Source organism: Andrographis paniculata, unplaced genomic scaffold (genome assembly GCF_009805555.1).
Source record: "Andrographis paniculata isolate CXL003 unplaced genomic scaffold, ASM980555v1 Contig49END, whole genome shotgun sequence".
Taxonomy (NCBI): domain Eukaryota; kingdom Viridiplantae; phylum Streptophyta; class Magnoliopsida; order Lamiales; family Acanthaceae; genus Andrographis; species Andrographis paniculata.
Window position 1 is genome coordinate 365,378 of NW_026137583.1, and position 15,481 is coordinate 380,858.

At 38.3% G+C, this 15,481-nt stretch overlaps 2 protein-coding genes across 2 annotated transcripts; both read left to right on the top strand.

The window, feature by feature from the left end:
- Positions 1–269: 269 nt before the first annotated feature.
- On the top strand, positions 270–2,640 carry LOC127253120 (uncharacterized). The gene is made up of 2 exons (XM_051277557.1): positions 270–1,093; positions 2,474–2,640. Exons 1-2 carry the CDS (start codon positions 801–803, stop codon positions 2,529–2,531), a joined length of 351 nt encoding a protein of 116 aa, XP_051133514.1. The 5' UTR covers positions 270–800; the 3' UTR covers positions 2,532–2,640.
- An 11,899-nt stretch (positions 2,641–14,539) lies between these two features.
- Positions 14,540–15,246, top strand: LOC127252816 (uncharacterized). The gene is made up of 2 exons (XM_051277145.1): positions 14,540–14,689; positions 14,776–15,246. The coding sequence occupies exons 1-2, from the start codon at positions 14,540–14,542 to the stop codon at positions 15,244–15,246; spliced, it is 621 nt and encodes a 206-aa protein (XP_051133102.1).
- The last annotated feature ends 235 nt before the right edge of the window (positions 15,247–15,481 follow it).

Genomic DNA, 15,481 nt, shown 5'->3' on the forward strand with positions numbered 1-15,481 from the left:
CTTTATTGGTAAATTTAATAAATAACTAATGTATAAAGCATTTGATTCTTCCAAGACCTAATATGTAATTATTATTTTTATTATATTAGATAAATAAATTTTGTATCACATCTTACAAATAAATAATTCGAATTTTATTAAATACTTTTATTTTTCTTTATTTATATAACACAGTAATAAAATAGTAAAATTTAACACATTCCCCTCTCTTTTATTTAAATCCCTCCCCTCCCTTCCCCTCGTTTGAACCCCTGAGCAGCTGTGTTTTACTTGCAGTAGAACTAGATTTTACACCATGATCATCTCGCCATCAACGACCCACCTGAATCCGCCGCAAATCTTCTTAAATTTCCTTAAAAAAAACTCCATCACACTATTATAATTAATTCCACGAACAACAACTAGCCTAGCTTCTTTCCTTAGTTGCCAAAATTTGAAAATCCGATTCCCCAATCCGTTTCTTTTCAGCCTTGAGATTTCAATTCGGCATGGGCAGGGCAGGGCAGGGCAGGGGTAATTAATTTCAGGTCTTTTTAAAAATACTAGTGTACATCCGCAGCAGCATCTACCTGCTTTTCAACGCCCAGCCTAAATGTTTAAATAATCTCAAGTAGTGAGCTGAGCAGAGCAGAGCTACAGCAGCTTCCTGACTAAATCAACGGCGCACTGTCTCGATCGGGGTCAGAATTTGGAAAATTAAAGGAGACAAAGAGAGAGATAGATTCTTAAATTATCTGCTGTTCTGTGAGGGAGACAGAACGAGATCGATTGGGTTATTTTCATGGTACCACCGTAGAGAAATGATGGATGCTGATGATATGAAGAATCAAAAGGGTGGTGTGAAGAGTGGCGGCAATAAAGAGGGTGGGGAGAGTGATGGTGATGGGGATGACGAAGAATCAAGGGCTCTTTTACATCCCCATTCACCGGAAATTGGGGGCTTAGGGTTAGGGTTTGGGTTAGGGTTAGACCAGTTGCCATTGCCAATGCCAATGCCAAAGAAATCTGATCAGAAGCCAAAGAGGAAAGTTCAATGGTTGGATAAGAATGGGAATGGGGATAAGCTTGCCCAGATCTTGGAGTTTGAGCCAAGGTATTATTTACTAGAACTAGAACTAGAACTACTTTTATGAAATAGTTGTATTTGTTTGCTTGCGGCTTCTTACTCTTATTTAATTCAGTACTACTATTTTGCTCCATCGATGCTTGTTATTGTTTGAAGCTATTTCTCAAGTGGGATCTGATATTTATTTATTTACTATTGATTGGCTTCCTTCCATTCCTATCGAGAATATTTCCTTGTTGCGTGACTGCAGATGTTTTTGTATGATTAATTGGATCTTTAGCTGTACATATTGGGTTGGTTGGTTGGTTGGTTGGATTATTGAATAAAAGTCTCCCATTGTAGAGTATAAATGAGATGAATGTCAGTGTATTTCTGCCTAGGGATTTTTGTTTTTTGCCTAGTTGGGGACATCATAGCGGCAGGTTTGGTTTAAGTTTAGTCCAACTATAATATGTTTGGTAATTTTGCTCCTACTTGTTACGGAAATTTTAATTTGAGGTTAGGCTTCTTGCAATTCAAAAACTTTTTCTGATAATAAGAGGCGGAATTGACAAAAGCAACCTTAGAATATGTCACAATATTTCATTGTATAAACTTCAAATTATTGAAGTATTGGTACCATGTAAGTGATTTTCATCAATTGAAAATTATATATATATGTATATATGTATTGTAGGATTCAATGGGCTACAATTTGGATTTAAACTGAAATTTTAGAGGGAGCCAAACTAATTGTATTATAGCAGCAACATAATTAAAATGAGCTTTTATCATGAACACCCTGGCATTAATGTCTAGTGGTACAATATGGTCGTCTCACTACTCACTCTTTGTAAATTCACTTTCTTTTTTGGGTCCAACTAAAGGATAAATTCTTGCACTGGGATAAAACTACTAATAAAATTCAGTTGATCCCAGAAAATAACTTATACTATTCATTGCATAGGATTAATCATAACAATAAACTTTTGCATCAACGGTGAGCTTATATCTGATCAATGGTTTTTAATTGGTTCATTAAACTAGAGATGCATCCAAGAACCAAGATAGATAACTTGATCTCACTCATAGTGAAGATTGCCTTGATTAGATATCTGTATTCTCGAGCTTGTAGATGCCTTCCTTCCTTCCTTTCAAAATTGTGTGCTGCCAATGTCAACCAGACAACATGTTTCTTAGCAAGAGCTTCTTTAGAGAAAAATGTGTTATAAATGAGATCAGTAATCCTTCATCGAATTCATAACCAAAATGGTAGTTGAATGATTCATAAGATGGCATGGCCCCTGAATCATGATAGCTAGCTCATTTTATGCAAGCTAAATGTTTAGGTTAGCAATTTTGGTCGAGTTTTGTTATATGAAGGCACGCAATTTTGTTCTTATTCACTGTTTTTTGTGTGGCTTGCAGTGACATAAGCGACTCGGATGAGGATGAATCAGACTCTTGCATCTGTACTATAATGTAGATGCCATATTTTATACACCTATTTACTGTCTCTCTCTCTCTCTCTCTCCCTCTCTCAATTGGCAAAATGTGAAGTTAATTTTCTTCCAGCTAAACCATAAAGTTTGCTAGCTTGCTGCCGTCCGGTTATCGTGTTGCTGCATTGCATTCCCTACATATCTAGTTTTACCTTGATAAAGGAAATAGGTTTGAGTTGAAATCAGCCTAAGGAGTGGAGTGATGTGAGTTATAATACTATACTATACAGAAGTCTTGTTGTTGTTTCTCATGACAGGAAGCAGGCGTCGGGTATTTTGATTGACTGTAAATATATTATTACATTACTACGCTAGGGGGAAGTGGATAGGAGGATTAGCAGCTCAATCGATGCTTTTGGTGCTAAGTAAGAATAAATGGTTAGTTATGATGATGCATACATACTGGCATGGGACTGGACTGATTGTTTAGCTTTGCTGTGCATAGCAAAGTGATTCAAAACCACGCCTTGGACTTGGACAGAAAGAAAAATCTCACAAATTGATTAATATATCAATGGTGCCTTCCCTCCCTTTTTTATTTTTGTTTGTTACCATATGCTAGTAGTATTTTCCATATGATTTTGCGTGTCGTTGCATTACATAGACAACTAGCGGTCGCACCATTTGTATAGATTGTTGGAATAATATTAGATAAATAAATTTCTATATTGTTTAACTTCTAAAAAAGATATAAATATTTAGTAGACCAATCAATAATTAATAAAAAAATTACTGACGTATTTATAATATAGAAATGTGCTAAGAAACTATCTTACTAATGTATTATTTTCAGGTCATATATTTAGAGGAAATATTATCTAAAAAGTCAATTATAAATTAAAATTTTGAATAAGTATATAGCACTATATATATATATATATATATATCTTATACTTAGTGCTCGGAGTTGTGCGCTATGTTGCACAATATAATAAAATATTTACTTTATTTTTGTAAAAGTATGATATTTATATTATATTTTGTTAAACGATATATGTGATTTTTTACATTAAAAAGAATGGATATTTTTCATGTCATGAAAACTAATAAATGTGATGAAAGAAATCAAAACGTATTGATTCATTTCATCGACACATTAAATTCTACGCAACCAATTCTTCTTACTAAAAATCCAATTCCAGATCCACTGCGACAAAAAACAAGCACAACTAAAGATGAATGAAAAACGAGCTTGAAATCGAATAAATTATCAAATTGCTACCAAAAATTGGCATGAAGGCGAGATTAAAGGCAAACATATTGATACGTAGTGAAAAAGAAAGAAAGTAATGCACCATGGAGAAAGAGAACATCAGGAAACAACCATCACCGAATTCAACGGATTGATCCTGCATTTAAACTCCGGAATCTTCGAACGGAAGGCATCGTTGTCTCCCTGCTCAGTAATCGGAAACCCACTCGAAGTTGCTGCCGCCTTGTCAAACGTCTTCAATCGAAACCATTTTCTTTCAGAGAAGAAGAAGAACAACAAAGGAATTTACTATGATAAACCATCTCCTCCATCGGTGATCCGCCTTCTCCGCCCTTCCCATTCCATCGGTGATCCTTAGCCTTTTTCATCGGTGATTCTCTCCCTGCAAGGCAGTATCAATTTCTACATTATTAATTTCTACATCAGTGATCTTCCACCTTTCTTCATTGGTAGGTGATCCTTCGTGGAGATACTATCAACTTATCCATTGATCATTTCATCTGCACAATCAACTTATTCATTCGTCGGTGATTCTTTCGTCTTCTCCGATTATCGGTGATCCTTCGTGTACCATGTACAGTTGCCCATTCGGTTTGAAAACTCCAATTCAAATCGCCGGTTTTCCAATCTGAACCGGTTTTTGATTTTGTCAAATCGTGAAATGGCGGTTCGGCGTAGGTGTACAGAGGCAAGTAGGACCGTAGGTGAAAAAGGAGAAGAAAGTAGAAAGAAATGAGACGAGGGATTAAGGGTTCGTTTGTCAATTTATTCACAGCTGATTCAATTAGCTGGTTTGACTAACTGATTCAATTAGCTATTTGTATTAAAGTGTTTGTAAAATAACTGTTTGACATTAGCTAGCTGTTTATATATAAAATTACTGTCAAGGATATTGATACGTTATTTTTTAAAATATTTAATTTTATTTATTTTGATTTAAAAATTATGAAAATTTTTGTTATTAATTATTGAAAATTATAAAAATATTATAAAATATTTATTTTTATTTTTATTTTTATTATTTAGATCTGAGAAAATTATTTTTACTAAAAATTAGTAATTTTTTATTGAAATTATGTAAAATATAAAATAATAAATCTTTTCGTATGTATATTTTTATTATGTTAATTATTGTTTTAATATATATAAATAGATTAATAACCTTTATTTTTTTTATTTGATTTAGTTTTAAAAATTTATATATTTTATAAATAAAATAATTTATATATAATAATTAATAGTAATTATTATTTTAAATTTACAAAAATAAAAATATAATTTAATAAATTAAATATATTAAAAATAATCAATAAATACTGCTATAAAAATATATTTATATGTATAAAATTAATAATTAAGTTTTAAGGGTAAATAAAGAATAACAAAAATTAAAATGAAAAAGCTCTTTCAAAACGCTGGGTAGATGAGCTTTTCAAAAATTAGTTTTTTGAGTCCAAAAAGCTCTTTAAAAAACTAATTTACCAAACACCTAAATTAATTTTTTGACTGGTCAAACAGCTCAAAGCTGTTCAATAAGGTAAAAGCTCTTCAATACGCTGTTTGCCAAACACCCTCTAAGAAGAAGAAAGAGGAGAACCTGGTGCAGGTGCAGTGGCAGTGGCGGTGAATGTGTAGTAATTAGGGCAAAATGATTAATGGTGTATTTTGTAATAATAATAATAATATTTATATTTATATTTAAATTTAATAGTACATTATTAATTTGATATATTATAATAATTATTAATTTTTATTAATATTATTTTTATTGTTATAACAAGTAATAACATAATATTTTTTATATTTTTATTTTAAAATTATTCTATTTTATTTTATATAAACATATTTATGAATGAATTTTTACAGAAAATTCCTATTTTTATTTTTTTTGGCACGTAGCCACACGGATCACAGTATATAAGGTATGGCCATGTCTTATTCTTCTTTCCCCATTTACTTTTTTTTCTTTATTTCCCTCAGACTGCGGTGCTTCCACAGAGTAAGAGGGTGTAGTTTCCAAAGGCCTTTAAATAGTGCTTCATCGACCCTGGGTTGGTAACTTTGTAACATCAATGGAAGACCTCGGCACCTACATGTTCTATATAGAAGGTTCTATAGGTCAAACCAAAAGAAAGAAGAAGACGGATTCCATGTAACTCGAGGCTGTTGGGGGCTTATCCCCGTAGACTGGCTAGGAGTATGATGGAAGCAAGTCAGGGTAAGTTACAGATCTGATCCAAAAGCAATGGAAGAAGTTCTGAGCGAATGGAACCCGGTCCAGAGATAATGGAAGATGTTCAAAATGAATGGAACCCGGTCCAGAAACAATGGAATATGCTCAAAACGAATGAAACCTGGTCCAGAGGCAATGGAAGCGGTTGGGAGCTGATGGAAAAAGGTTACCAGGCGGTTGAGAGTGGTGGAGGAATAATTGGAACTGTCCTTTTTAGGGGAAGAGACGATTATTTTAGCTTAGGATTAAAACTAGGAAAAAAACACAACACACACATGCACAAGAAGATCAAATTGTATATTTTTCTATTTTCTTTTCATGTTTTTAGTTTCATTTTATGCAATTTAATTCAAGTTACATGCTTTTATGCTTCTTTCCATTTATTTTACGTGCTTTCCATAGATTATCTTAGTTTAGTTCGATCAATCGTGTGAGATCTCAGTTACCCAACGACGGATTGGCTCTTTGGAGTACTTCCAGAACCCACACCGATGGAATCAACGAACTATTTTGGAACTTCTGAATTTAAAGTTCTAACAATTGGCACGCCTAGTGGGACCAAGTTGAGTTTATGTATGCAACTTCGTAGCAGTAAGGTGATCACCATGGAAAACAAGAATCAGAACTAAGGTATGAACATAGGTGCATGAAACACTGGAATAGGAACACCAGTTCACCCAAATGGAAGCCGCACCCCAAGGCTCAGAAAAGAAGAAGAATCATCATCAATTGAAACGATGGTGGATATGGTACGCAGAGAAGTGAATCAATGTATTCAGGCTGGAATCGAGGATATCGCATACAAAATCTCTAGGCAATTGGCCAACTGTAAGAAATGAAGCATTTCAGATTCGCGAAGAAGAACGTCGAGCAGCGGGTAGTGGAGTTTAGAATTCTGAAATTTCAGGAACTATACATGGAGGTCCGAGAGGAATAGCTCCATCTGGTGGAGGGAATCCATCCCTCATAGGGAATTTCGACTCAAGCTTAGGTCGTGGAAATGCTAAATCGCCCAGGGGGCCGACGGGTGGAGCAGGATTGCAGTTTGGCAATGTAACGATTCTCCCACGCCCACAAGGACGGCAGACCAGTGGAGGCTTTGGCCCTCAGATGGTGGGAGGACCGGATGTCGTTGGAAGCGGTGTTTACGGAACCCATATAGGGACAACATTGTCGGGTAGTTCACAGGTCAGCCTACATGGAACGCACCTTCACAGCCATGAGTTCGGCAGGCTCCATATGCCGTTGTCCCTCATGGAGGAATGGCTGGCCAAGCTTGGGTACCAGGAGGGCAGCCGTTGATTCCTAATCAGCAGGATGCCCAACCATTGATAGACACCGACATATTAGTGGAAAGTATACGAAGGGCTTTTCCACGAATGAAATTTTAAGAGCGACCGGTGTATCAAAGACCTTATCCAACTTGGGTAAGTAAGATGATGTCGTTGCCTGTTCGAAATAAAGCACCAGATTTTACATTGTTCTTGGGCAAAGATGGAAGATCAACGATAGAGCATATTGGGAAATTTATAGCTAAATGCGGAGACTTGGGAGGACATTACTAGTATTGTTTGCAATTATTTTCTTTATCTCTAACGAGTACTACATTTTCGTGGTATACGTCATTGGCCCCAGGTACCGTGCAGTCTTGGTCAGATTTGGAGAGGCTTTTCCATGACCGTTTTTATGCGCCGCGGGTGGAGACTACAATATCCCATTTGGTAGCTGTAAAACAGTGGTGTGATGAGCCTGTGGCACAATTTCTGGAAAGATTTCGGCAGGCTAAAATGCGGTGCACGGTACAAATTCCAGATATGGGATGATGAGCCTATGGCACAATATCCCAAGATTTTTCACATTTAAGTGCACTGGAAATGAGAGCAGAAAAGCTCATCCGAGAGAGATGGGATGCTAAAGTTGGAAGGTGGAAGAAAGATGGAAAAGCCGGAGTAACATGTTGTGCAGATGATGAAATTCCAGCCGATGAGGAATACTTTGAGGAACAAGATATGTTGGCCGCTGAGCTGCTTAAAGGAAATACCCATTCTTGTTTGGCATTATGGCCTACAAAGGGCAAGGAGATCGGAGGTGCGCAGTATACCTTCGATGTGTCTAAAGTCTAACAGATATTTGATCATCTGTTGAAGGACAAATAAATCAAACTCCGGGACAGGCAGGGAGTGCCGTCACCAGAGGAACTGAAAGGAAAAGTGTATTGTAAGTGACATGGGAGCTATACACGTGCTACCGCCAATTGTACGTACCTACGAAATACAATCCAGAAGGCCTTAGATGAGAGCAGATTAAAATTAGCAGAGAAGAGTATGTAAGTGGACGCAAATTCGTTTCCGGCTTCGTCCATCAACACCATGTCCACAGAAGGTCTCAAGAGACAACACAAAGGGAAGCAACCGGTTCGGCAGCCGGTTCATGAACGACTCGGACCTAGGATACCACAACGAGGTTCAGTCATTGATAGGTTGTTTGTAGGAGATACGCCTAATGAAAATGGTGGAGGTAAGAAACCTAGAGTTGTAGAGCGGAGCCCTAATCTAAAAGTGACGATTCCAAATGCTAGGGAAGTTCGGGAACGCAATAACGTGATGACTAAAGCCGCAGCTCCAAGCTCAAATATCAAGCCGGATGCCACTGTGGCTGAGGTGAAAGTCGCTAGTGGAAAGCGAGTTTGGACTATTACATCCGCCAATTAGATTACCATTACTCCAAAAACGACGTGGAAGCCTCCATCAGTAGTAGATTCGGAGAAGTGAATAGTCAATGTGCCGGAGGCAAATGCCAGGAGGGCAATGGGTGACCTTACGCATTCCTAGAAAAGAAGGGCACAAAGAAAATGATTACAGGCTACGCTGGAAGCTGAAGGTATTCAGCTAAATTAGAATAATGCGAGGGCAAAGGGTAAGAAAAATGAATCAGAGGTTCAACAAACGATGAATTGGGATGGGAAAGCCCCAAAATTTAAGGAACAAAAGGAAAGACCTCGGAAAAATCAAGAGTTGCAACCTTGCTTGATTTTTCCTATGCCGAGCGCCGGACCTGCTCCAAAATGGCAACGCCGATAGGTGCCGAAAGCTACATAGCCGAAGGAGCTTGATGCTAAATCTGGCCAATTATCGGTCGTTGAGTTGTTTCCGTCTGAGTTCAAAGCTCCAGAAGTGACGCGGCCATCCAAGCTCAGAAAAACGATTATTGAAGATGAATGTGCTAGACATTACAATTCCTTTTTATCCGAATCAAAGGTCACCCAACCGAGTCATCCCGAGGCCAAGATCACAAGAGCCGGGACTTCAAGACTAAGACAATAAATAATTATGGAAGAATCTCAAAGTTACCTAATTATATATTACCTTTTATTACAAGTTTCCATATAATATAATTTCATATATAGAATTTTCCTTATTATTTGTTTCCTTATAGTTATTATTTTTTTCCTTATAGTTAGACTTACCTTTTATTTGTTTCCTTTATTATTTGTTGTCTTTTATTTTCCTCAAAGACCTCTATATGCGGTCCTTGTCTATCATTGTAATAGAGTAGAGTGAATCTTGAATAAAATTTCTTTATTGTTCCCTCTCAATATTTGTCTAGTGCTATGATGTGATTTCCTCCCACTTAGATATTTCAAATCGGGTCTTTAGAGTGATTCCATCGGTTCGTGGCTTCCAATCATTTGCAGTTGGATTTAGCCTATTGTTTGTGTTTTAACTATGGTTTTGATTTCAGGTCTGAGACTTATTCTCGTGGTTGGTTATCATCCATGTTAATTCACATTCTTTGCACTATCTTTTCATGTTCTTTCTCTATTGAATTTTGTTGCTAAGGAAATTATTATGGGCATAATCATACACGGTCGGGCCGTGTCATCTGGTATCAGAGCTAGTTGATAAAATCTCTTGATTGATATCACGGTTCTATTTGAAAAAAAGAAAACGTAAAAAAAAAGGAAAAGTTGAAAAAAAAGGCAAAAAAATCCAAAAAAAGAAAAAGAAAAAGAAATCAATTTGTGGTATTTGTTAACTGTTTCGTCCTCTACAATATTTTCCTTGTCTACTTTGTTTCAGATTTTTCTTGTTATTGTCTTTGAAAAAATTGAGTCTTCTTGTGAGCCGTAGAGTCGAGGAATATCATGTTCGGGAGAACAATAGTACTTTTCAAGAAAAGGGGAATGATGCGGCCGTTCAAACTTAGAAAAACAATTATTGAAGATGGATGTGCTAGACATTACAATTCCTTTTTATCCGACTCAAAGGTCACCTAACCGAGTCATCCCGAGGCCAGGATCACAAGAGCCGGGACTTCAAGATTAAGACAACAAATAATTATAGAAGAATCTCAAAGTTACCTAATTATATATTACCTTTTATTATAAGTTTCCATATAATATAATTTCATGTCTAGAACTTTCTTTATTATTTGTTTCCTTATAGTTAGACCTACCTTTTATTTGTTTCCTTTATTATTTGTTGTCTTTTATTTTCCTCAAGGACCTCTATATAAGGCCCTTGTCTATCATTATAATAGAGTAGAGTGAATCTTGAATAAAATTTCTTTATTGTTCCCTCTCAATATTTGTCTAGTGCTAGAATGTGATTTCCTCCTACTTAGATATTTCAAATAGGGTTTTTAGAGTGATTCCATCGGTTTGTAGCTTCCAATCCTTTCCAGTGAGATTTAGCCTATTGTTTGTGTTTTAATCTATAGTTTGATTTTAGGTCCGAGACTTATTCTCGTTGTTGGTTATCATCCATATTAATTCACATTATCTGCACTATCCTTTCTTCTTTATCCCCTCTTATTTCAAATCGGGTCTTTGGAGTGATTCCATCGGTTCGTGGCTTTCAATCCTTTGCAGTGAGATTTAGCCTATTGTTTGTGTTTTAACTATGGTTTTGATTTCAGGTCTGAGACTTATTCTCGTGATTGGTTGTCATCCATTTTAATTCACATTCTTTGCACTATATTTTCTTCTTCCTTCTCTATTGAATTTTGTTGCTAAGGAAATTATTATGGGCCTAATCATACGCGGTCGGGTCATGTCAAGAAGGGGAGCAGAATTACGAGGGAGTGATCGTAGATGAAGAGCCAGTTGCAGAATGGAATGACGTAGTGACAACATTCACATTTGATTGAATTGGGTTCGGGCAAAATAAACATGTGAAGCCCCTGTACATTCGAGCTTTAATGGAAGGACGACCTGTGGATAGAGTAATGATAGACGGTGGTGCATTTGCTAATGTGATGCCATTTCGAACATTCAAAAAATTAGGAAAGACAAAACATTATTTAATACCAACCTTAGTACGAGCCACAGATTTTATGGGAAATTCGTACAAGCCGGCGGGAATTGCTACTGCTGAGGTGCAAGTTGGCACAAAGAAGTTTTCCTCAGCGTTTGTGATAATAGACAGCTGTATGTCGTATGCAGCATTGTTAGGGCGGGATTGAATTCATGCCTGCGAGTGTGTCCCGTCGACTTTACACCAGAAGTTGGTATTTTAGGATGTCAACGAGGTTCAAGAAGTGCAAGCGGAGAAAGATCCATTTGCAACGGAGGTCACAGCTGTAGATGCGACTTTCTACTATTCGAAGATGATTCCATTGTCGGAAGTGATCGCCTCCATTCCTAACGGAAGAAATTATGAATGTGTGTTTAGTGATAAGCATTTCAGGGTTTAAGTGAAGGCCGATCCACGGCCTATGAATGAAGAAGACTATGATGAATTTTGAATACGATGAAATTCAATATGACCTGCTCGGAACAGGCTCTATTGCGAGTTCGGAGCCGTCCAAAACTGGCTCCTTGGAAAACCTTGAGCCGCCCGAAACAGGCTCCGTTACGCAATGTCCAGAGCTAGCCAGAGCAGACCCCGTAGAAGGTCCAGAACTGCTCATAACAAATTCCATTGGTAGTTCAGAACCATCCAAAGAAATCGCCGGTGAAGTAGAATTACCATCATCCCACGTGCACAAAACACATCCAGCGTTCCAGGCCCAAGACCCGTTGGAGGATGTTGATTTAAGTATCAATGAAGTTTCACGAATTACCAAGGTTAGTGCATTGTTAACATCAGAAGATCAAGCCGACTTGGTAACTTATAAAGGAATACCGGGATTGTTTATCTTGGGATTACGATGAAATTCCAGGCTTGGCTCGAGAACTCGTGGAACATCGACTACCCATAAAAGTCCGATACAAACCCCACAAGCAGCCACCGTGAAGGTTTAATCCAGATGTGTACCAAAAGATTAAGGAAGAAATTCTGCGGCTCTTGGGGGCAGGATTCATCCGGACTTGTCGATACCCGGAATGGGTGGCCAACATTGTTCCTGTACTCGAGAAAATTGGCAAATTATGGGTATGCGTAGATTACCGCAATTTGAATTTAGCAACACCAAAAGATGAATACGTTAGTGGATGCAGCCGCCATGAACGGGAGTCTGTCATTTATGGATGGGTATCCTGGCTATAATCAGATTTTCATAGCCGAGGAGAATGTTGCAAAAACGGCATTCCGATGCCCAGGGGCCCTTGGAGTATATGAATGTGTGGTAATGCCATTTTGGTTGAAGAATGCTGGAGCGACTTACCAGCAAGCAATGAACCCCATATTCCACGATTTAATTGGATAGTCTGTGGAAGTTTACATCGATGACATCGTGGTGAAATCCAAGAGTTTTCCGGAACATCTGGTGGATCTCGAGCAAGCTTTCTGGCGAATGAGGCACTATAATTTGAAGATGAATCCAAAAAAATGCGCATTCGGGGTGGCTTCCGGAAACTTTTTCGGTTTCATGGTACATAATAAAGGTATCGAGGTGGATAGTAACAAGACGAAAACTATCATCAATGCCCGACCGCCTGAAAATCTGAAATAGCTCCAAGGATTCCTTGGGCAGGTGAACTTTTTGCGAAGATTTGTTTCAAATGTTGCATGCAAGCTTAAAGCTTTTTCTACGTTACTCAAAATTGCGGAAGATGAAGAAATTTGTATGGAAGCCGCCACACCAGCAGGCTTTCGAAGCTATTACAGAAGCTCTGGCCAATCCGCCAGTGTTGATGCCACCGCAAGCAGGCAAAACTCTACGCTTATATGTTTCGGCCACTGAGAATATGGTCGGTTGCTTACTAGCGCAAGAGGCTCCCGATAGAAGCGAACGTGCCATTTTTTTACCTTAGTAAGGTAATGAATGATGCAAAGACAAGGTACACTCCTATGGAAAAATTATGTCATGCCTTGTTTTATACTTTCACGAAACTTGAATATTATTTGGCCCTGAGGGAGACGAAAGTGGTGTGTCATGTCGGTATTTTGAGATATTTATTAAGTAGGCCAGATTTAAGAGGGAGGCAAGCGAAATGGGCTGTAAAACTAGCCGGATTTGATTTACGATATGTACCAATTAAAGCTGTTAAAGGGCAAGTCATTGCTAATTCTTTGGCAGATCATCCGAGCTCGGTATCTGACCGAGCGGCTGATCGTATGGAAGCTGTTATTAGTCCGATGCCATAGATCTTGAAGTTTGATGGTTCTAGCACGTAAACCAGCGCTAGAGCTGGGATCTTTATTGAGAGCCCATGGAGAAGAAAGTGGGCCGTTGCCAGACCATTGGCACCCGGATTTACTAATAATCAAGTGGAGTATGAAGCATTATTAGTTGGACTGAGGATTCTCCATAAAAAGGGAGCTAAGGCGATCAGAGTTCAAGGTGATTTACAATTGATTCTGAAGCAAATTTCCGGTGAGTTCCAATAAAAAGATGAAAAATTGAAAAACCTTCGAATGGATGTAGTCACGATGTTGCAAAATTTTGACGAGGCAATGGTGGAATTCATACCTCGAGCTGAAAATGGAGTAGCTGATGATTTAGCTCAAGAAGCCTCTGGGTATAAATCGTCCGCCGGAGGAAAGTTCAAGTCAGGGCGAGTATGTCTGTGCACAGTGGAAGTGGAGGATTGGCGTATGGAACTAAGAAAGTATTTGGAACAACCAACCGGTGATACTCCTGAAAAGCTACGGAAGCAAGCCCTGAAATATACTTTGATTGACGGATATCCCTGAAATATACTTTGATTGACGGATATCTTTTTTGCAGAGCCGCCGATGGAATGTTAATGAAATGTGTATATACTCAAAAAGCCATGAAGGTGATGGGAGAAGTGCATGAAGGAGTTTGTGGAGCACACAGATCCGGATTAGTCATGAGATGGATGATCCGACGGTATGGGTATGTTTGGCCATCAATGATAGAAGACTGCATCAAGTATGCTCAAGGATATGAATCGTGTCAGCAATATGGTCCTTTGATCTGAATTCCAGCGGAAAAAATGCATGCAGTTGTGAAACCATGGCCATTCCAGGGATGGGCGATCGATATCATCGGTAAGATTCATCCATTATCCTCCAGACAACACTTGTTCATATTGGTGGCCACGGATTATTTCACAAAGTGGATAGAAGCTGTACCATTGGCCAACGTAACATATTAAGAAGTGATAAAGTTCGTTAAAGAACACATTATTCACCGGTATGGAATTCCTCAAGCGATTACCGCCGATCAAGGTACTGTTTTTACCAATGATAGAGTGGCCGCCTTTTTCCGCACAGTACGGGATTTATCTTTTGCATTCATCCCCGTATTATGCGCAAACAAATGGGCAGGCCGAAGCAGCCAATAAGGTCTTAATTGGAGTAATTAAAAAGGCCGTGGAAGATAACCCAAGAAGATGGCACGAAGTGTTGGGGGAGGCTTTATGGGCCTGTAGGCAATCCGAAATAAAGCCACTGGTTGCACCCCATTCCAACTAGTCTCTGGGCAAGAAGCGATATTGCCATTGGAAATAACGGTATCATCTTTACGAGTGTTGAAGCAGAATTTGCTCAATCCCGAGCAATATGACACAGCTATGTTACAGAGGTTGGATGACGTACATGAAGATCGGATGATGGCCTTGGAGAATATACGAATGAATAAAGCGAAAGTAGCACGAGCTTACAAAAAAAAGGCACGTCGGCGAGCATTCCACGAAGGAGATTTGGTACGGAAGGCAGTGTTACCCGAAGGATTCAAAGATAATACGTTTGGGAAGTGGTCTCCTATGTGGGAAGGTCCATATCAAGTGAGTAAAGTGTTGCCTAACGGTGCTTATAGATTGATGAGTATTGATGGGATGGAACATAGAAATTTTATCAATGCTAAGCACCTTAAGGGGTACATGTCGCCACTTGAGTTCTAATGAAGGAATGAAATGGATAAGTGAAAGCAGGTCTTGTTTAGACCGCTAAATACAAAGAAAAGTGAGAGCAGGTTTTTTCTAGACCGCTGGAAAAATGAAAGCAGGCTATTAAGCCGCTAATGTGCAAAATAAAACAAAATGAAAGTGAGACTGCGGATAACATGGAAGAAGGCGAATGGTTCCTAAATCAAGGTACGGTTGGAGAAGTATCATTTGCGGCTGGGTCTACAGCTGC

Coding starts and splice junctions, on each gene's coding strand:
- LOC127253120 (XM_051277557.1), top strand. CDS start 801: ATGATGGATGCTGATGATATGAAGAATCAAAAGGGTGGTGTGAAGAGT. Junction 1,094..2,473: donor ATCTTGGAGTTTGAGCCAAG/GTATTATTTACT, acceptor TGTGGCTTGCAG/TGACATAAGCGACTCGGATG.
- LOC127252816 (XM_051277145.1), top strand. CDS start 14,540: ATGGAATTCCTCAAGCGATTACCGCCGATCAAGGTACTGTTTTTACCA. Junction 14,690..14,775: donor AGGCCGAAGCAGCCAATAAG/GTCTTAATTGGA, acceptor ATGGGCCTGTAG/GCAATCCGAAATAAAGCCAC.